The sequence below is a fragment of the Orbicella faveolata genome, unplaced genomic scaffold, assembly GCF_042242905.1.
Source record: "Orbicella faveolata isolate gen_17 unplaced genomic scaffold, um_ofav_v1 contig_1, whole genome shotgun sequence".
Lineage (NCBI taxonomy): Eukaryota > Metazoa > Cnidaria > Anthozoa > Scleractinia > Merulinidae > Orbicella > Orbicella faveolata.
In genome coordinates this window covers 34,451,426-34,464,630 of record NW_028301536.1, presented here as the reverse complement: position 1 = coordinate 34,464,630, position 13,205 = coordinate 34,451,426, and the positions used below count along the sequence as shown (strand labels likewise).

General features: G+C 38.1%; 1 protein-coding gene across 1 annotated transcript; it reads right to left on the bottom strand.

Moving 5' to 3' along the window:
- Positions 1-1,822: 1,822 nt before the first annotated feature.
- LOC149118859 (uncharacterized) lies at positions 1,823-8,147 on the bottom strand. Its single transcript, XM_089273760.1, has 7 exons — positions 8,036-8,147; positions 6,701-6,981; positions 5,514-5,766; positions 4,814-5,102; positions 3,152-3,264; positions 2,855-3,038; positions 1,823-2,361 (listed from the first exon to the last, which is right to left on the bottom strand). Exons 2-7 carry the CDS (start codon positions 6,979-6,981, stop codon positions 2,312-2,314), a joined length of 1,170 nt encoding a protein of 389 aa, XP_089129886.1. The 5' UTR covers positions 8,036-8,147; the 3' UTR covers positions 1,823-2,311.
- Between the last annotated feature and the right edge of the window lie 5,058 nt (positions 8,148-13,205).

The window sequence follows — 13,205 nt, the reverse complement described above, 5'->3', positions numbered from 1 at the left end:
TTCTGCTCTCACTTTGCCCTTAAAACTAACTTTCTAACCTATTACGGTTTATGCCAAGCAATTCCATCTAACTGGATTAAAACTTTGAAAGGCAAATTACAGCCGCTTTCGAAGGAACCTACAAACATGGATAGAATTCCCCTTGAGAAGCTCTCTTGCAAACTTGCTACTAACTACCTCGTTGAAAAGAAGTTCGTTTCTGCCACCGCCGAAAAAAGACTGAAAAGAGCTAATTTGAACGACCAGCAAATTCATCAAACGTACATGATGCCTTTCAAGGCCACTAAAGATATTCAACTCTCGATGTTTCAGTTCAAGATTGTACACCATATTTTACCCACCAATGCTGCATTACATAAATTCGGTATTAAAGAGCACGACCGCTGTCATTTATGTGCTGAAAAGCAAACAATTACACATCTCTTCGTAACTTGCCCCAACGTCCAGCTGTTTTGGACAGAGTTTACTGATTGGTGGTACAGAAAAAACAATACTGTAATCACGCTCTCTGAAGCACAAATACTTTACGGCATCACAGACACCGTGCCTCTGTGTCTCGGTTTAAACCTCTGTACAATAATTGCAAAACATTATATTTACACCGCTTCAAAAAATGAGGAAGATTATTTCTTAGACGCTTTCTTGGCTATCCTTAAAAACAAAATAGAAATAGAAACTAGCAGAGCAAAGGTGCAAGTTAAACTGTAAATATAGCTAAATATACTGTAAATTGTCGCTTTCTTGTCATTTTTTTTTTTTTTTTTCAGTTTTCACTAGTTCTAGTAACCGTAGTAAAAGTTTGTAGTAATTGTTCGCGATTAAAAAGTAGTGTAACGTAAGCGGTTTAAATAATACTGTTGTTTTCGTCAAGCATTGTAATTAGAGCAAGTTGTAATTAGCGTAAGTAGCTGTATTGTTGTAGTTTTATACGTAGTTTTTTGTAATTAATAATGTAAGTATGCGTGCTGTAAAAAATAGATAATTAATAATAATAATAATAATAATAATAAAAAAAAAAAAAAAAAAAAAAAAAGGTAAGACCTTCTCGCTCAATTGCCGCGCTTTCGATCGCCAACTACAAGGTAAAAGGAAAGGTTAAGTCTGCATACGAGTCAAGTGGCGCACCAGGCCGGCGCTTATCTCCGGTTTCTGTAGCATGAAGTGACTAGGAGTATTGCTACTCCGCCTTATACGGGATGCTAGTGCATCGCAGGGTTAACCCCAGCATTAAGTTCGCCGTTACCAATTTATACACCTGGGTGGAGAGAGGCACTGTGAGAGTCAAGTGTCTTGCCCGAGAAAACAATACAATATCCCCAGGGCTCGAACTGGGACCGCTGTAATCGGAGACGAGCGAACTAACCAGGACGCCACCACGCCTCCAGATAGACAACTACACAGGATTTTCTATTTTGCTGAGAAGTCATGCGATGAAGTTGGACGATCTTAATTGTTCTAAAAAAGAGAATTTTTTCGCACCATTACTGGGTGAGAGTATGCGTCGATCCGAGTCAGGGAAATGTTGCGACACGATAATCGAGGTATTCAAAATGTCACTGAGCTGTTTTGCACTATCGGTTTAAAATTCAAATTTTTCTATGGAAAAACATTTCTCGAGAAGAACTGCTTAGCCCCAAAGGATCTTGGCAAGAATTTTATTTCTTCATTTCTTTACCCTCAACATTCTTGCCTTCAACATTTTTGCCCCGCATTTTAATCATAACTTTCATATTATTTATCATTCGACCGAGATTTCTCTTGTCTCAAACATACAATTGGGGCAGCGATCTTATTTTAAAAAAGTACAATCAATGACAATAAATAAATAAGTAAAATGATAACTTTATTTAACTGCTAATGCACATTTACTACTTCACACCATTTTTTTGGAAACTTTAAAGAGCTATAATCGTATCTGTAACAAAATTCTCGATCGCGATTATTTGTCACGTAATCGGCGCGCGATCATGTGGGTGTCCAATTACAGGTATCCAATTTGAACTTTTTGTAATTGGATACGTGTAATTGGATACCCACGTGATTCGCTCGTCAATAGATATTTGTAATTCCAAAATTACTCCCTGAATTGTACTCTACTCGGTCCAATTACTATTACTAATTGCTGCTTGATATATTGACGCATGTGAAATTATTCCTACCGCCCTGATACTGTAATGAAAGCTTTGACGACAATTAAAATATTTCATTGAGCGACCAAAAAGTAAAGGAGGAAGGAACATTAATTAAGATAACTTTATCCTTCAAATATGACGTGACATTTTGAATTGGCTATGTCTGTAACCAGCGTTTTTCACTCCTCCAAAGTCGTCTCTAGTTCCTTCCATTGTTCATCTGGTAACTCTGTTGGGACAAATTCACACAAAAAAAGACTTTTAAATAGTGCCAAGTCAAAATCTGGCTTTGAAGCCATCACTAGTGATCTTTAGCAAGCTACCCTTCCATTCTGTGCCGGCTTAAAAACCCTGGAAGGGAAGACAAAGGATCAGTAGTGGAGAAGCTGTAACTTGTCATGAGGCAGTCACGAATGAGGAGGGGAGGGACAGGGGGAACCAATACACATGATGGTCGAATAATAATAATAGTACTAAAGACCCATAAAACTTCCCCTTTTAAACACCCCCTCCCCCTCCCCCCCCCCCCTCACCGCCGTGTCATTGGAGCGCGCAAGGAAGGACTTATCTTCACTCTGGATTCAATGAATGAAACTCTCCACTGACTCAACAGAGGAAGCGTCAAATTAATACTAGTTTATTGGAGTTTCATGGCGACATCAAACCTAAAAAGAAACATATAGGGTGGATCAGACTAGGGTAGATAGAGTTCAAGTTCATACCACTTAGCACTTTAAAGACAATTCCATATCCATGAATGTCTTCCTTTGTGAAAGATGACAGATCAAGCTTGGGAGAATTCTTGGAGAAAGGAAGGGCGATGCTTTTTAGAAATTTGCAGTCTTCTGCAGTCAATAGCTCATCAAGAAACAGCTCCTTTTGGTCTGTGGTCAATACCCGTTCAAACTGTTGAAAGAGATGACTTTATTTTAAACATGTGTGGCTTGATGAATGATTTTAAAATTTGCATTACAAAACAAGCATTCCACAATCTTTTAAGATCTTCCAACTTCACTTACCCATTGTAGATATTTGTTCACTCGCGCTTTACGTCGTTCTAAAGTCCTTTCCGCAAGCAGCACCTCTTTCTTAATGATGTCCAGTTTAACAATATCTTCGGCTGTCAAAGAATCTAGTTAACAAGATAATAACACTTAGACCACTAACAGTGCCTAGATGTCTTCATTAAAAGCACTGAACATTTGCAAGAGAGGACACTTATGTCCAGGATTGAACGTAAGCATTGTTTAATAGATCGTTTTCACTGTGACGCAATAAAAAATAAATCGTAAACCATCCATTGGACAAAGCTATGAAATTATGATGTTATAGAAGATAAGTAAATGAGTCACTTCTCCAAGTTTTAGGCCTGCGCGTTTCCCCAAACTTCAGATATTCGTCGAAATGTTTCGCAGATATTTACAGAGCCCAGTATGAAAACGCCATGTTGGTGTACCTCCGTGGTACACCAATATGGCGGCCGGAAAATAGTGTAAACATTTGGAACTTACTTTGGCTATCTAGGCGACTGATTATCAGTACTGATCAAACAAGCATTTCCAGAAGCACTTCTAAAAAGGCTCAAAATCATAAGATAAGTATATGTTTTTCGACGAACTCGATCGTAGCCTTGTGTCACGACCCTCCATAAACCCGAAATTCAAAATGCTCTGGATTCCAAACGAAGAACGTTATTGAGCTGTAAAATTAATTGTAAACAGATATAAATATACCGCCTCTTATGCCTGATGAGGATAAAAACTTTGGTGGCTCTTTAGTTTTGGATCTTAGAAAGTGATGATGTGAAAACGATTTATTAGTACCTCGATCGCATTTGGCAGGTTTATTTGACATTTTCATATTACTTCATATTTGACAAAACTGTGTGTGTTTTGGTGACTTTTTATCATTGAGGACACTTTGTGATACCCATCATAAGGAATTTGAATCTCATCAGCGTTCAGTCCTGGACTGGACATATCTGGGAGAGGATGAAGATTGAGGAAGATAATCCCCCATATGGGCCCCATTCCCACGGCAATCCGCCTCAAGTTATTTTCACTCATGGCACATTTTCTTTCACGAAAAATGATATCAACTGCGATGTGTAAATGTTTTTGTGGAGGATGAAAATACCGGTAAGACGCTCGGGTTGTCCACGTGGGTAATTGTTTTTTACAGGATTGACTATTTCTAGACCATCCTGGAATTTCTTAACTTGGATGGAATCTCATTACCCTTCATGCTCTTTTCCCATTAGCAGCGAGTTCGACAAAGAAACGCGAGAGAAAGAACAAAGAAATGGGACTTACAACCTAACAACATTGTTATACAAACTTATATCTAGTTGTTTTTGGTGGTATCATGTTCGAGTTCAGCAACGTAAGAAGCCACTAAGAAGGTTATGAATCCTGGTTGTGACGAGTTTCAGCCGACTGCGTTTTGTTCACGTTTTATATGTAAAGAGCAAGCCCTTAGATAAAAAACAAACTGATTGTCTCACAGCAGCAAGGACGCTCTGGCTTAGCCTACGTCCGAACATATCCTCAAAAACTTTACCATGAGGTTTAGGAAAATTACTCTATAAATGATCCTTGATTTCATATCGTTTTAAATAGAAAGAAACACGAAAGAGCTGTACATCCACGTTTCTATGGCAATTATACATCTGTTACTCTGACCTGACAAATCACCATCTTCATCCATATATATCTCTACTGGCAGTGAGTCGCCATACTCAGCATCTTGCATTTTGGTTGCGTGGTCCAACTCCGCTGTAACAGTCTTACCCACGTACTCTCCTTTGCGGATTTCCAGTCGATTGACTTCTTTATTGTAGCCAACGCGGCAGCACTTGAAGAGAAATGGCGCCCGTACAGTCCTTGATGCCACTTCTGGGGGAATGTACGTCCCCTTGAAATGCGCTTTCAGATGTGGCATAAGAATTTGGACAAACGGCGGCATCTCCACCTAAAATGCAAGCAAGTGAAAAGGGCTTGTGACATTGATGATCACATTTTTGCGGGCCCATATGGTATCGAAATATATCGGTCATGGCAGGGCTACCGCCAAGCAAAAGTGGATGTTGGGTTAGAAAGTCAATCCCCCATAAAGGCCCCGTTCACTGTGTAGTCTACTGCGGATAATGCGTTGCGATAATGCTTCGTGGAAGATGCAAATACGGCCAAAGAGCATTCAAAGATATTATTTGGACAAAAACTCGGATTCAGTTGGCAAATCACATTCTAAATTCTAAAATGAAGAGGCAAACACAATTTAAAGAAGGTATGAGATCTTATATTAGAAAAAAGTGGAGCAAAATTTGCTGTCGGCTACAATATTACACTTCGTCACACAATATATGTTATACAAAATTGATACCTGACGCATTCTTTTCCCTATGAGTACAAATTTGTCGCTGTAAATCACAGACGTTGCAAGAAGTAGCTCTTGATCTTCAAAATCCTTCATTTTGTTGGCATCCAGGTCAGCATTAGCCAGTACAGCGCGGAGATCTGGGTCTGAAATGTAGTTCTGACTTAAATTGCCAAGCTGCAGGACTCCCTGCTCATCACTTGATTTGAACGTTCCCTCGGTCACATGTCCTCCTATCTCTACCCGGAGTTCATGAGAACTGGGTTTAAGAAAAACAAGAACTGGGCGTTGGTCGATAAATTACGTAATATATCAAACACGAAAGACTGTGTTTGACTGCATTTCCAAACACTGAGAAGAGGGCTGGAAATATGATGCGCAAGCGTTTTTAACGAACTTGCAAGGTGTTTGGAATGTAGTCGAACATTTTCTTGAGTGTTTGATGAGTTCTCAATCGAAACTAAAACTAAGGAGAAAACGGACAAATAAAATCGTAAAAATCTATGATAATTAAGATCTGAAATGCAGACACCATCACGGTCTTGATTTCCTTTGTTTAAACACAATGAATTATTAATGAGTTTGAGAAGTTCTGTAAACAACACTTCTACTTCCTCAGCTACAGGATGCAATCTTTACATTCCAGTTAGCTCTATTTGGAAGTCACAATCCATAATATGTAGTTGTGGTGTGTTTGGAGCATTTTTTTAGCAGTTAAAGTAGGGAAATTATGTCTCGACGCAGTTGGCACTGAAGGCCGTTATTTTGTTATTTTTACCCGTAAATTATTATGCAGCACGTATGGAGAAAAATACTACGAGAAGGACACAATGGAAATCGGCAAATTTCTAAAATATTGAGCGCAGATTGAAAGTCGCTCTCGTTGAGTGAGTGCAGTCTCTCTGTAAAGTTATTTTTTCAACTATGGCATATTACACCAGTATAGCTAGAGCTTACTCCAGTTTAAATGGCTAATTATGTAATGTATGTTCCTTTGCTTTTCTCGCTGACGTTGAGATAAAAGACAAACATTTTTTATTGCTCAAATAGTAGTGTCGTAAGCTCAGAACCAGTCCAAGGGATGTATAACTTTGATTCGGATAAGTAATGTAATATGGATCTTGTTTAACGGCTTACACAAGATTTGCCCAAGAAGATGGTTATAATTTCAAAATTACAAGCTTAATACATACCTGGAGCCCATGCCAACTTTTTGTGTCTTTAAGAACTCTTCTTTTGTGATTTTAGATTTAACAGATTCAAGGAATGCTTCCTCCGCGCCGCTCTCTAAATATCTCTCAAGTCCTGCAAGAATTACCATTTCCAATTTTGCAAAAGGACGCTTCCATATCGACCGACGTTGTTTGACTACCAGTGCCAAAGGCTTGACATTTTCTGTTTCGCCGTGGAGGACTGGTAAGTACTTGTCGCTAAAATTCTCTTGGGCAAACCTTCGAAGCGAGTCTGCAATCATCTGAAACCAAAATGGGGATAAAATCTTGAATCGAAATTCTCTATTTTTTTTTTATAACCGTCGAATAGAGCAAAGCCACCCAATCAAGTGAGAGTTACATTAGTGTAAATCAGTTCTTTTATAGAATATATAGCTTTGAAAGTAAAACCATAATACAAAAGTATTCTGCCTAGCTTCTGACAGGGCCTTCGGAGTGCCTTCTTTGCTATATTTCTTAAAGCTACATACAACTGTTTGTCAATGAAATGAATATACCACAAAAGCGCAGTCCCCCTTCAAATTCGAAACAAACATTAATGCTGAATGACATGATGAATTCGTGGATATTGAAGGCGGGAAAAAGCTAACACAGATTAAGCGAAACCCCATAAGAAATCAAGCAATTTCAGTTTTTTGTGGAGAAAAACCTTGTACCAGAATAATTGTGAGTATAGTACTGTCCTTTTTGAATTTTCTAAAAGCTAAATAACGATAAAAATAGTTGCCTGAAATGACACTAAAAGCAATTACCCATGGTAACTCGAGAAACTAAATTTCAAAGTTTAGAGAAATTGTGCAAACAGGTACAATTTCATCATCAGCTTCATCTCACCAGTATTTTCAAGTGTTTCACATAAACTTCAATTTTTTTTTCGACATTTGGTGTTGTTAGAAATGATTTATTTTGAGAAGATATTTAAAACAGTCGCTTTTCGCAAAGAAGTTTGCAACACGATATAAATAATCTTGGTGCAAAGTGTCCCGAGTGACTTCTTATTCGAACTTCTGGTGGATTCCTTCTGAATTTACAAAATCCAGTATTTCACGGAAGGAGTGGTATGTCGAGATTAAGATTAATTTAGTCGAGCACTGAGCCTAGTTATTGTCAAAATTTGGCAGATATTCATAGACAAGATAAGTAACCCTCACAAAACATTTTCTCTACATCTGGATGACAAATGAACATTGATAATTCTCTTCGATTTAAAAAAGGCTGCCAACTTTGAAACCTTGGCTGGCGAACTAGTGGATCATGTATCGGAACGAAAAAAGCTAGGTAGTTTGGAAAACTTACCGTAAACTCGAGGCCAGTTAGCTTCTTTGGTTAATTCTCGTGACCAACTGAATATAAAGTCTCATAAACTTACTTGCAATAGAAGCTGACTGAAAACTGAAAAACATGAAAACTGAAATGGTGCTGACGCCCATAGATATCCACGAAAAAGAGATATGACATCTTCCGGTATATCAATCCAATACCAGAACTACTAGTTCAAAATAAAATAGAATTCTTAACTATTATATAAAAAGACACAAAACTGAGAGCATTCAAAGAACGAAAGTCTGGTGAAGTAATAAACAATTTTCTTCATCTCTAGGTTTTGACAAAAATAGAATGCTTTCTTTGGAAAAGTGTTATATGTAATTCTAGCTTACAATCTTTCGGTTTCGTGAAATTTAAATAGATTTATCTAGTTTGTCAAGGGATTCTGGAAGACGTTAATTTTAAAACGATACTCAGAAATCTTTTCATCTTTGTCGGTTTTGTAGCAAAAATTCCACTCTTACTTTTGACTCAAACCTTTTGGACTTCCCTTCAATGAAAGCCATCTAGTTATACCAGCTTCGATTTTCCGCTGCCAACATAGCCCTCTTGCACGGTCCCCGTTTCAAATAAAAAAAGATGATTTTTTTCTTTTCGTTCTTTGACCTCGCACGGGAGAAGGGAAAATAGTTTTAACGATTGATTTGATTGATTTTGATTTATAAACCTTTGTTCTTACGACGGCCCAGTCAGATCTGGGAATACTATCTCTGGCTGCGATTGTTTAATGACTTTGTTCACATTCCAGTTTAGCAGTACGAACAATACCACCATTACGATGCTGGAATGGATATTTTTACATCGTTTCATCGATATAGAAAACGCTTTTGATCAGGTGTTTTGGTTTTGACAGAAACTGAAACACAGGAAGGAGTGCTCGTAATAATTGTGACGGAGAATCACAAATCGCTCTCTCCCATGACGTAAATATTTATTTCGCTATGTTGTGGGATTTGACATTCAAATTAAACTCCACCTTATTCAAGAAAATCGGTTACCGCTAACTTTTTGAGTCGTGTAGTTTTAACTAAATTAATACTTGGCTTCTTATTGTGAATCAAGTGAGGGGAAAGCTGCAGTGATAGATTGCTTAGTTTTTTAGAAGTACCTCTTACAGAAATGAAGTGAAAACAAAACTTTTCTAAAATTCTTCATTTCTCTATAAAATATCCCAAGCTAATTAATCCACCATAAATCTTGGAGTCAACCCCATCTAGTCGTTAATTTGGAGTGCTGATGGGATAGCGAGGTTACCATAAATAAGACAGCGAATTAATTAATAAACAAAGTTTATTTCCATTATTTTACAATGTTTATTTTAACACTGTTGCTAAGATATCTGTATGATAATAACAAAAAAGGTAATTCAAAAATTTTATATTGGCGAGTATCCTTTAGGTTTAAATGTCTTCTACGTCTCCCACTGATACTTTTTAAAGGTCACTCTTTGTTTAGGAGTTAGGTGGTAACTGGGTATATGGATATAGGTATATAGGTGACAAACATACGCTTTTCAAACTCATTAAGAGCCAGTGCCTGTAGATATGGTGAATCCGGCGAAAGAACCGAAAATTCCAATTTTCTTTTATTTCGTCAAAAAGAACATATTGGTGGATTATTTTTTGCTCAGTCGTCTAAAAATGACACAAGTTTTTGCAATGCGCTTCATAGTTTTTCTTTTAGCGAGTTTAATTTTCATGGGCCATTCCTTCTTTCTCTACTACTGCCCTGTTAAAATGCTCAATGTTGCATTAAATCCCCCTCCCTTCGTAATTCTTGGTTGATCGATGGGCTTTTTTTTCGAAATTTTCCGAGATTTCACAAAATTGAAACGTTAAAACATGTTTCTTAAAATAATTCTCCAAAAAGGTCTTTTTCGACGAAATAGTGGAGAATTCGAATTTTCAGCCCTGTCGCCGGATTCTCCATATTTACAGCCAGTGGCTTTTAATATCTCATCAATTTTAAATATTTACCATGACGATATTTTAGATAACTGATCTAAAATTATATTTAGTTTGCCAAAACAATGCTCTAAGAGAAATAGCTAGGGAAGGGCCTCATAACTCCAAGAGGGAACTCATAAAACCACGTCCACAGGACCATCATTCAGGGCATGCGCAATCCATAGTCCTCTCCAGTTCAATCCACTTTTCGTTAGACAAAGCTGTTGAGTAAAAAAATTTTCAACCATGAATATCTGGGAGATTCCTCTTTCCTTTAATTCAAAAAGAAACAAAACGCATAGTTATAGCTTCGTTTTCCTTTAATCTCCACGAGGCGTGCGACTAGGGCTTGCACTGACATTATTTTGTGATTTTTGTCAGTGGTATAAAAAGGTTCGAGTCCGTTCCAATTTAGAGGGTAGAAGAGAAGTCAGATGAATCATTAGTGCTTGAAGTATCGATACTCCCCAATGATTAGGAGCTAATCCATCGTAGATTCATTTGCCAGTACCCATTTATGTTCCTAGGTAGTTAGGGGCGATGTACGTGAGAGTCAAGCGTCTTTAGCTACCCGAAAATACAAAACAATGATTCAGTTAAGGATCGACTAAAAAAGTACAGTGTTATCATGATTTTTGGAAGCTCGAAGGGAAGCGGAAGTTGCTTTAAAAAAATTGGGTACATCGACAAATCAGGGGCAAAATTACAGTGTTCGACAAAGTGGAGGGAAACGACACTGTAGATGCATTAGTTTAATAAATGAATCTTGTATTCTTACTATCAAGTGCACTGAAGACGATTCCATAACTCTGAACGTCTTCCTTTGAGAGAGAAGTCAGATCCAACATGGTGGAATCCTCGGCCCAAGGAATATTCACAATATTCTTTTATTAACAGTTCGTCAAGCGTCAACTTGTGTTGGTCTGTGCTCAGTGACCGTTCAAACTGTTGAAAAGGGTTATTTGTATAAGCAGTGAGGGATTACTTGTTGAATAACAAGATAGTTATTTGAAACCATAAAAATTCGGTCAACAGAAGCTTTCTTGTCATACTCAAGCTGAGTCTAGGAAGATAACTCAACATCTCTTTTTGGAATTTTCTCTTTCAGCTAAACTTAGAGTTTGAAGCCTCAAGAAGGTTTCTCTGGAACTTCCTCAAAAATATGAAGAGCAAGCAACAAGACATTGGGAATGGCTTGTTTGCCCGCAGAAGGAAATGGACAGATAGACAGAATATAACAAACCAAAAGCTTCTAAAGGTTACTTGTTTTTTCACTCACCCAGTGTAGATACTTGCTGATTCGAGCTTTGCGTTGTGCCCTGTCCATTCCAGGTAACAGTAGTTCTTTCTCTATAGCTCGCAGTTTTATCACATCTTCCACTGCATACTCTGAGTATAGAGATATGGAAAAACTACCTTGGCTGGAAACATTATGTACAAAACTCTGACCCAAATACTCTTAGATTGACTATTATCAGCGTCAGCATGTGGTAGTCATTGTTTTGGTACTGAGTAACATCATTAAATGCCAGCTTGATGTAATTCACGTAAATTTGTTGCTGTTGTACTAAAACATTGAAGCTGTGTATTGACTGGAGAAATAATTAAATCAATTCAACTGCCAAATGCTTCAAACAGGGAATTCATTAGTCAAGGCATTGTTTAGTGATGCACTGCACGCTACTTCTCTTAAAACTAGAAGAAGGCATTTGCAGGAGACAAATAAAGGCATATTAATTTTGGAAATGGCGTTTCTTCTCTGGTAACGCTAAATTTAACGACTAAATGATGATGACTGACAGATGATGCGTCATTGAAGTCGTCCGTTTAATTATACATATGCTAATCTCACCTTGGAAATCAATCTCGTCCAAATTACAGTTTACAATGGTGTCATAATACTCGCCACCTTCCGCTTTGGATGGGGATTCTCCCTTTCTACCGCCATACAGAGTTTTGCCGATATATTCTTCTTTGGGAATCTCCAGTCGATTGTTTTTTTTTGTTGTTGTAGTCAACACGGCACCATTTGAAGAGCAGTGGTCCTGTAATATTCCTCTCCGCCCCCTCTGGGGGAGTTTGTGTCGTCTTAAAACCTGCGCTCCCATACACGATGTTGGCGGACAACGGCAAAGGCCCTACGAATACGTTACCTTCCCGCTGCAAATCAAGTGGACAATATGTTGAGGCTAGGGAACGATCATCATTTATCGATAGTGATAGACACCGTAGTATTCAGCAGGTTCCCCACCTCTTAATTCAGTGGTGAAAGCTTTTAATGATGGACCCTTCCCCAATCCTTGACGCAAACACATATGCCAGTGTTGATATGCAGACATTATGCCTCTTTTAGACTCTCCTAGCAGATACAAGTGCTCACGAACGATTCAGCTTCTCCAGAACTCGGCGTTAAAAAACAAATATACTTGTTATACCTCTTAACTCAGATACGTTTTTTAATTGGAGGAGAACGTGCCATGAGTCAAAACACTGACTCCCTAGGGAAACAGCAACTTTAATCTTCGACTCGATCGCACGTGATCAGGTTGAGCACCTTGAAACCCTGGTAAATTTGTGTGCCAGTCTGCGACAGGCGAATAATTTTTTTTCACAGTTTTGAGTTGGGAGGTATAACAATACACTTATTGACTGGCCCTGCGAGAAACAGTGAGTTTTTCCCCTCGACCTTCAATGTTCCCTGAGGTGGACATTGACGGCCTCGACTCAGCCTTGGGGCTGAGTCATTTTATAAAGGTATATCACTTGAAGTTTCATTGAAGTCTTGCTTATTTGGCAGTAAACAAACGGTCTAAGAAAAGACAGAAAAAAAACAACCTGCTGCTAATATGAAGTGGGAAACGAAAGGTCCTTAGTCTAGAGGACCATACCCAAAAACCCTTCGAAATATGACCCTTTTGCATTATGGGGCTTAAAGTTTTGAAATGTAGATCTTAAACATTTCAAGTCAGTGCCTTTAAGTACATTATACTCGACTATTGACCTTGTTAGATAGTCCCAAATTAAGAAAAGAAGACAGAACATCCACATCTTTGTCAAAAAAAGTGATCAATAATTTTCTCATTCCATGCCTTTGTAGAGTAAATACCTCTTGTTTTCTCCCTCCTGTCACCTCAAACGTTTCGCTGTAAATCACAGATGTAATGAGTAGCAGTTGATCTTCATCATAAGGCTCC

Excerpts from the sequence above, each read along its gene's own strand:
- LOC149118859 (XM_089273760.1), bottom strand. The coding sequence starts at position 6,981 with ATGATTGCAGACTCGCTTCGAAGGTTTGCCCAAGAGAATTTTAGCGAC. Across the intron at positions 5,767-6,700 it reads AAAGTTGGCATGGGCTCCAG|TTCTCATGAACTCCGGGTAG; the intron begins GTATGTATTAAG and ends TCTTAAACCCAG. Across the intron at positions 3,039-3,151 it reads TGAACAAATATCTACAATGG|TTTGAACGGGTATTGACCAC; the intron begins GTAAGTGAAGTT and ends CTCTTTCAACAG.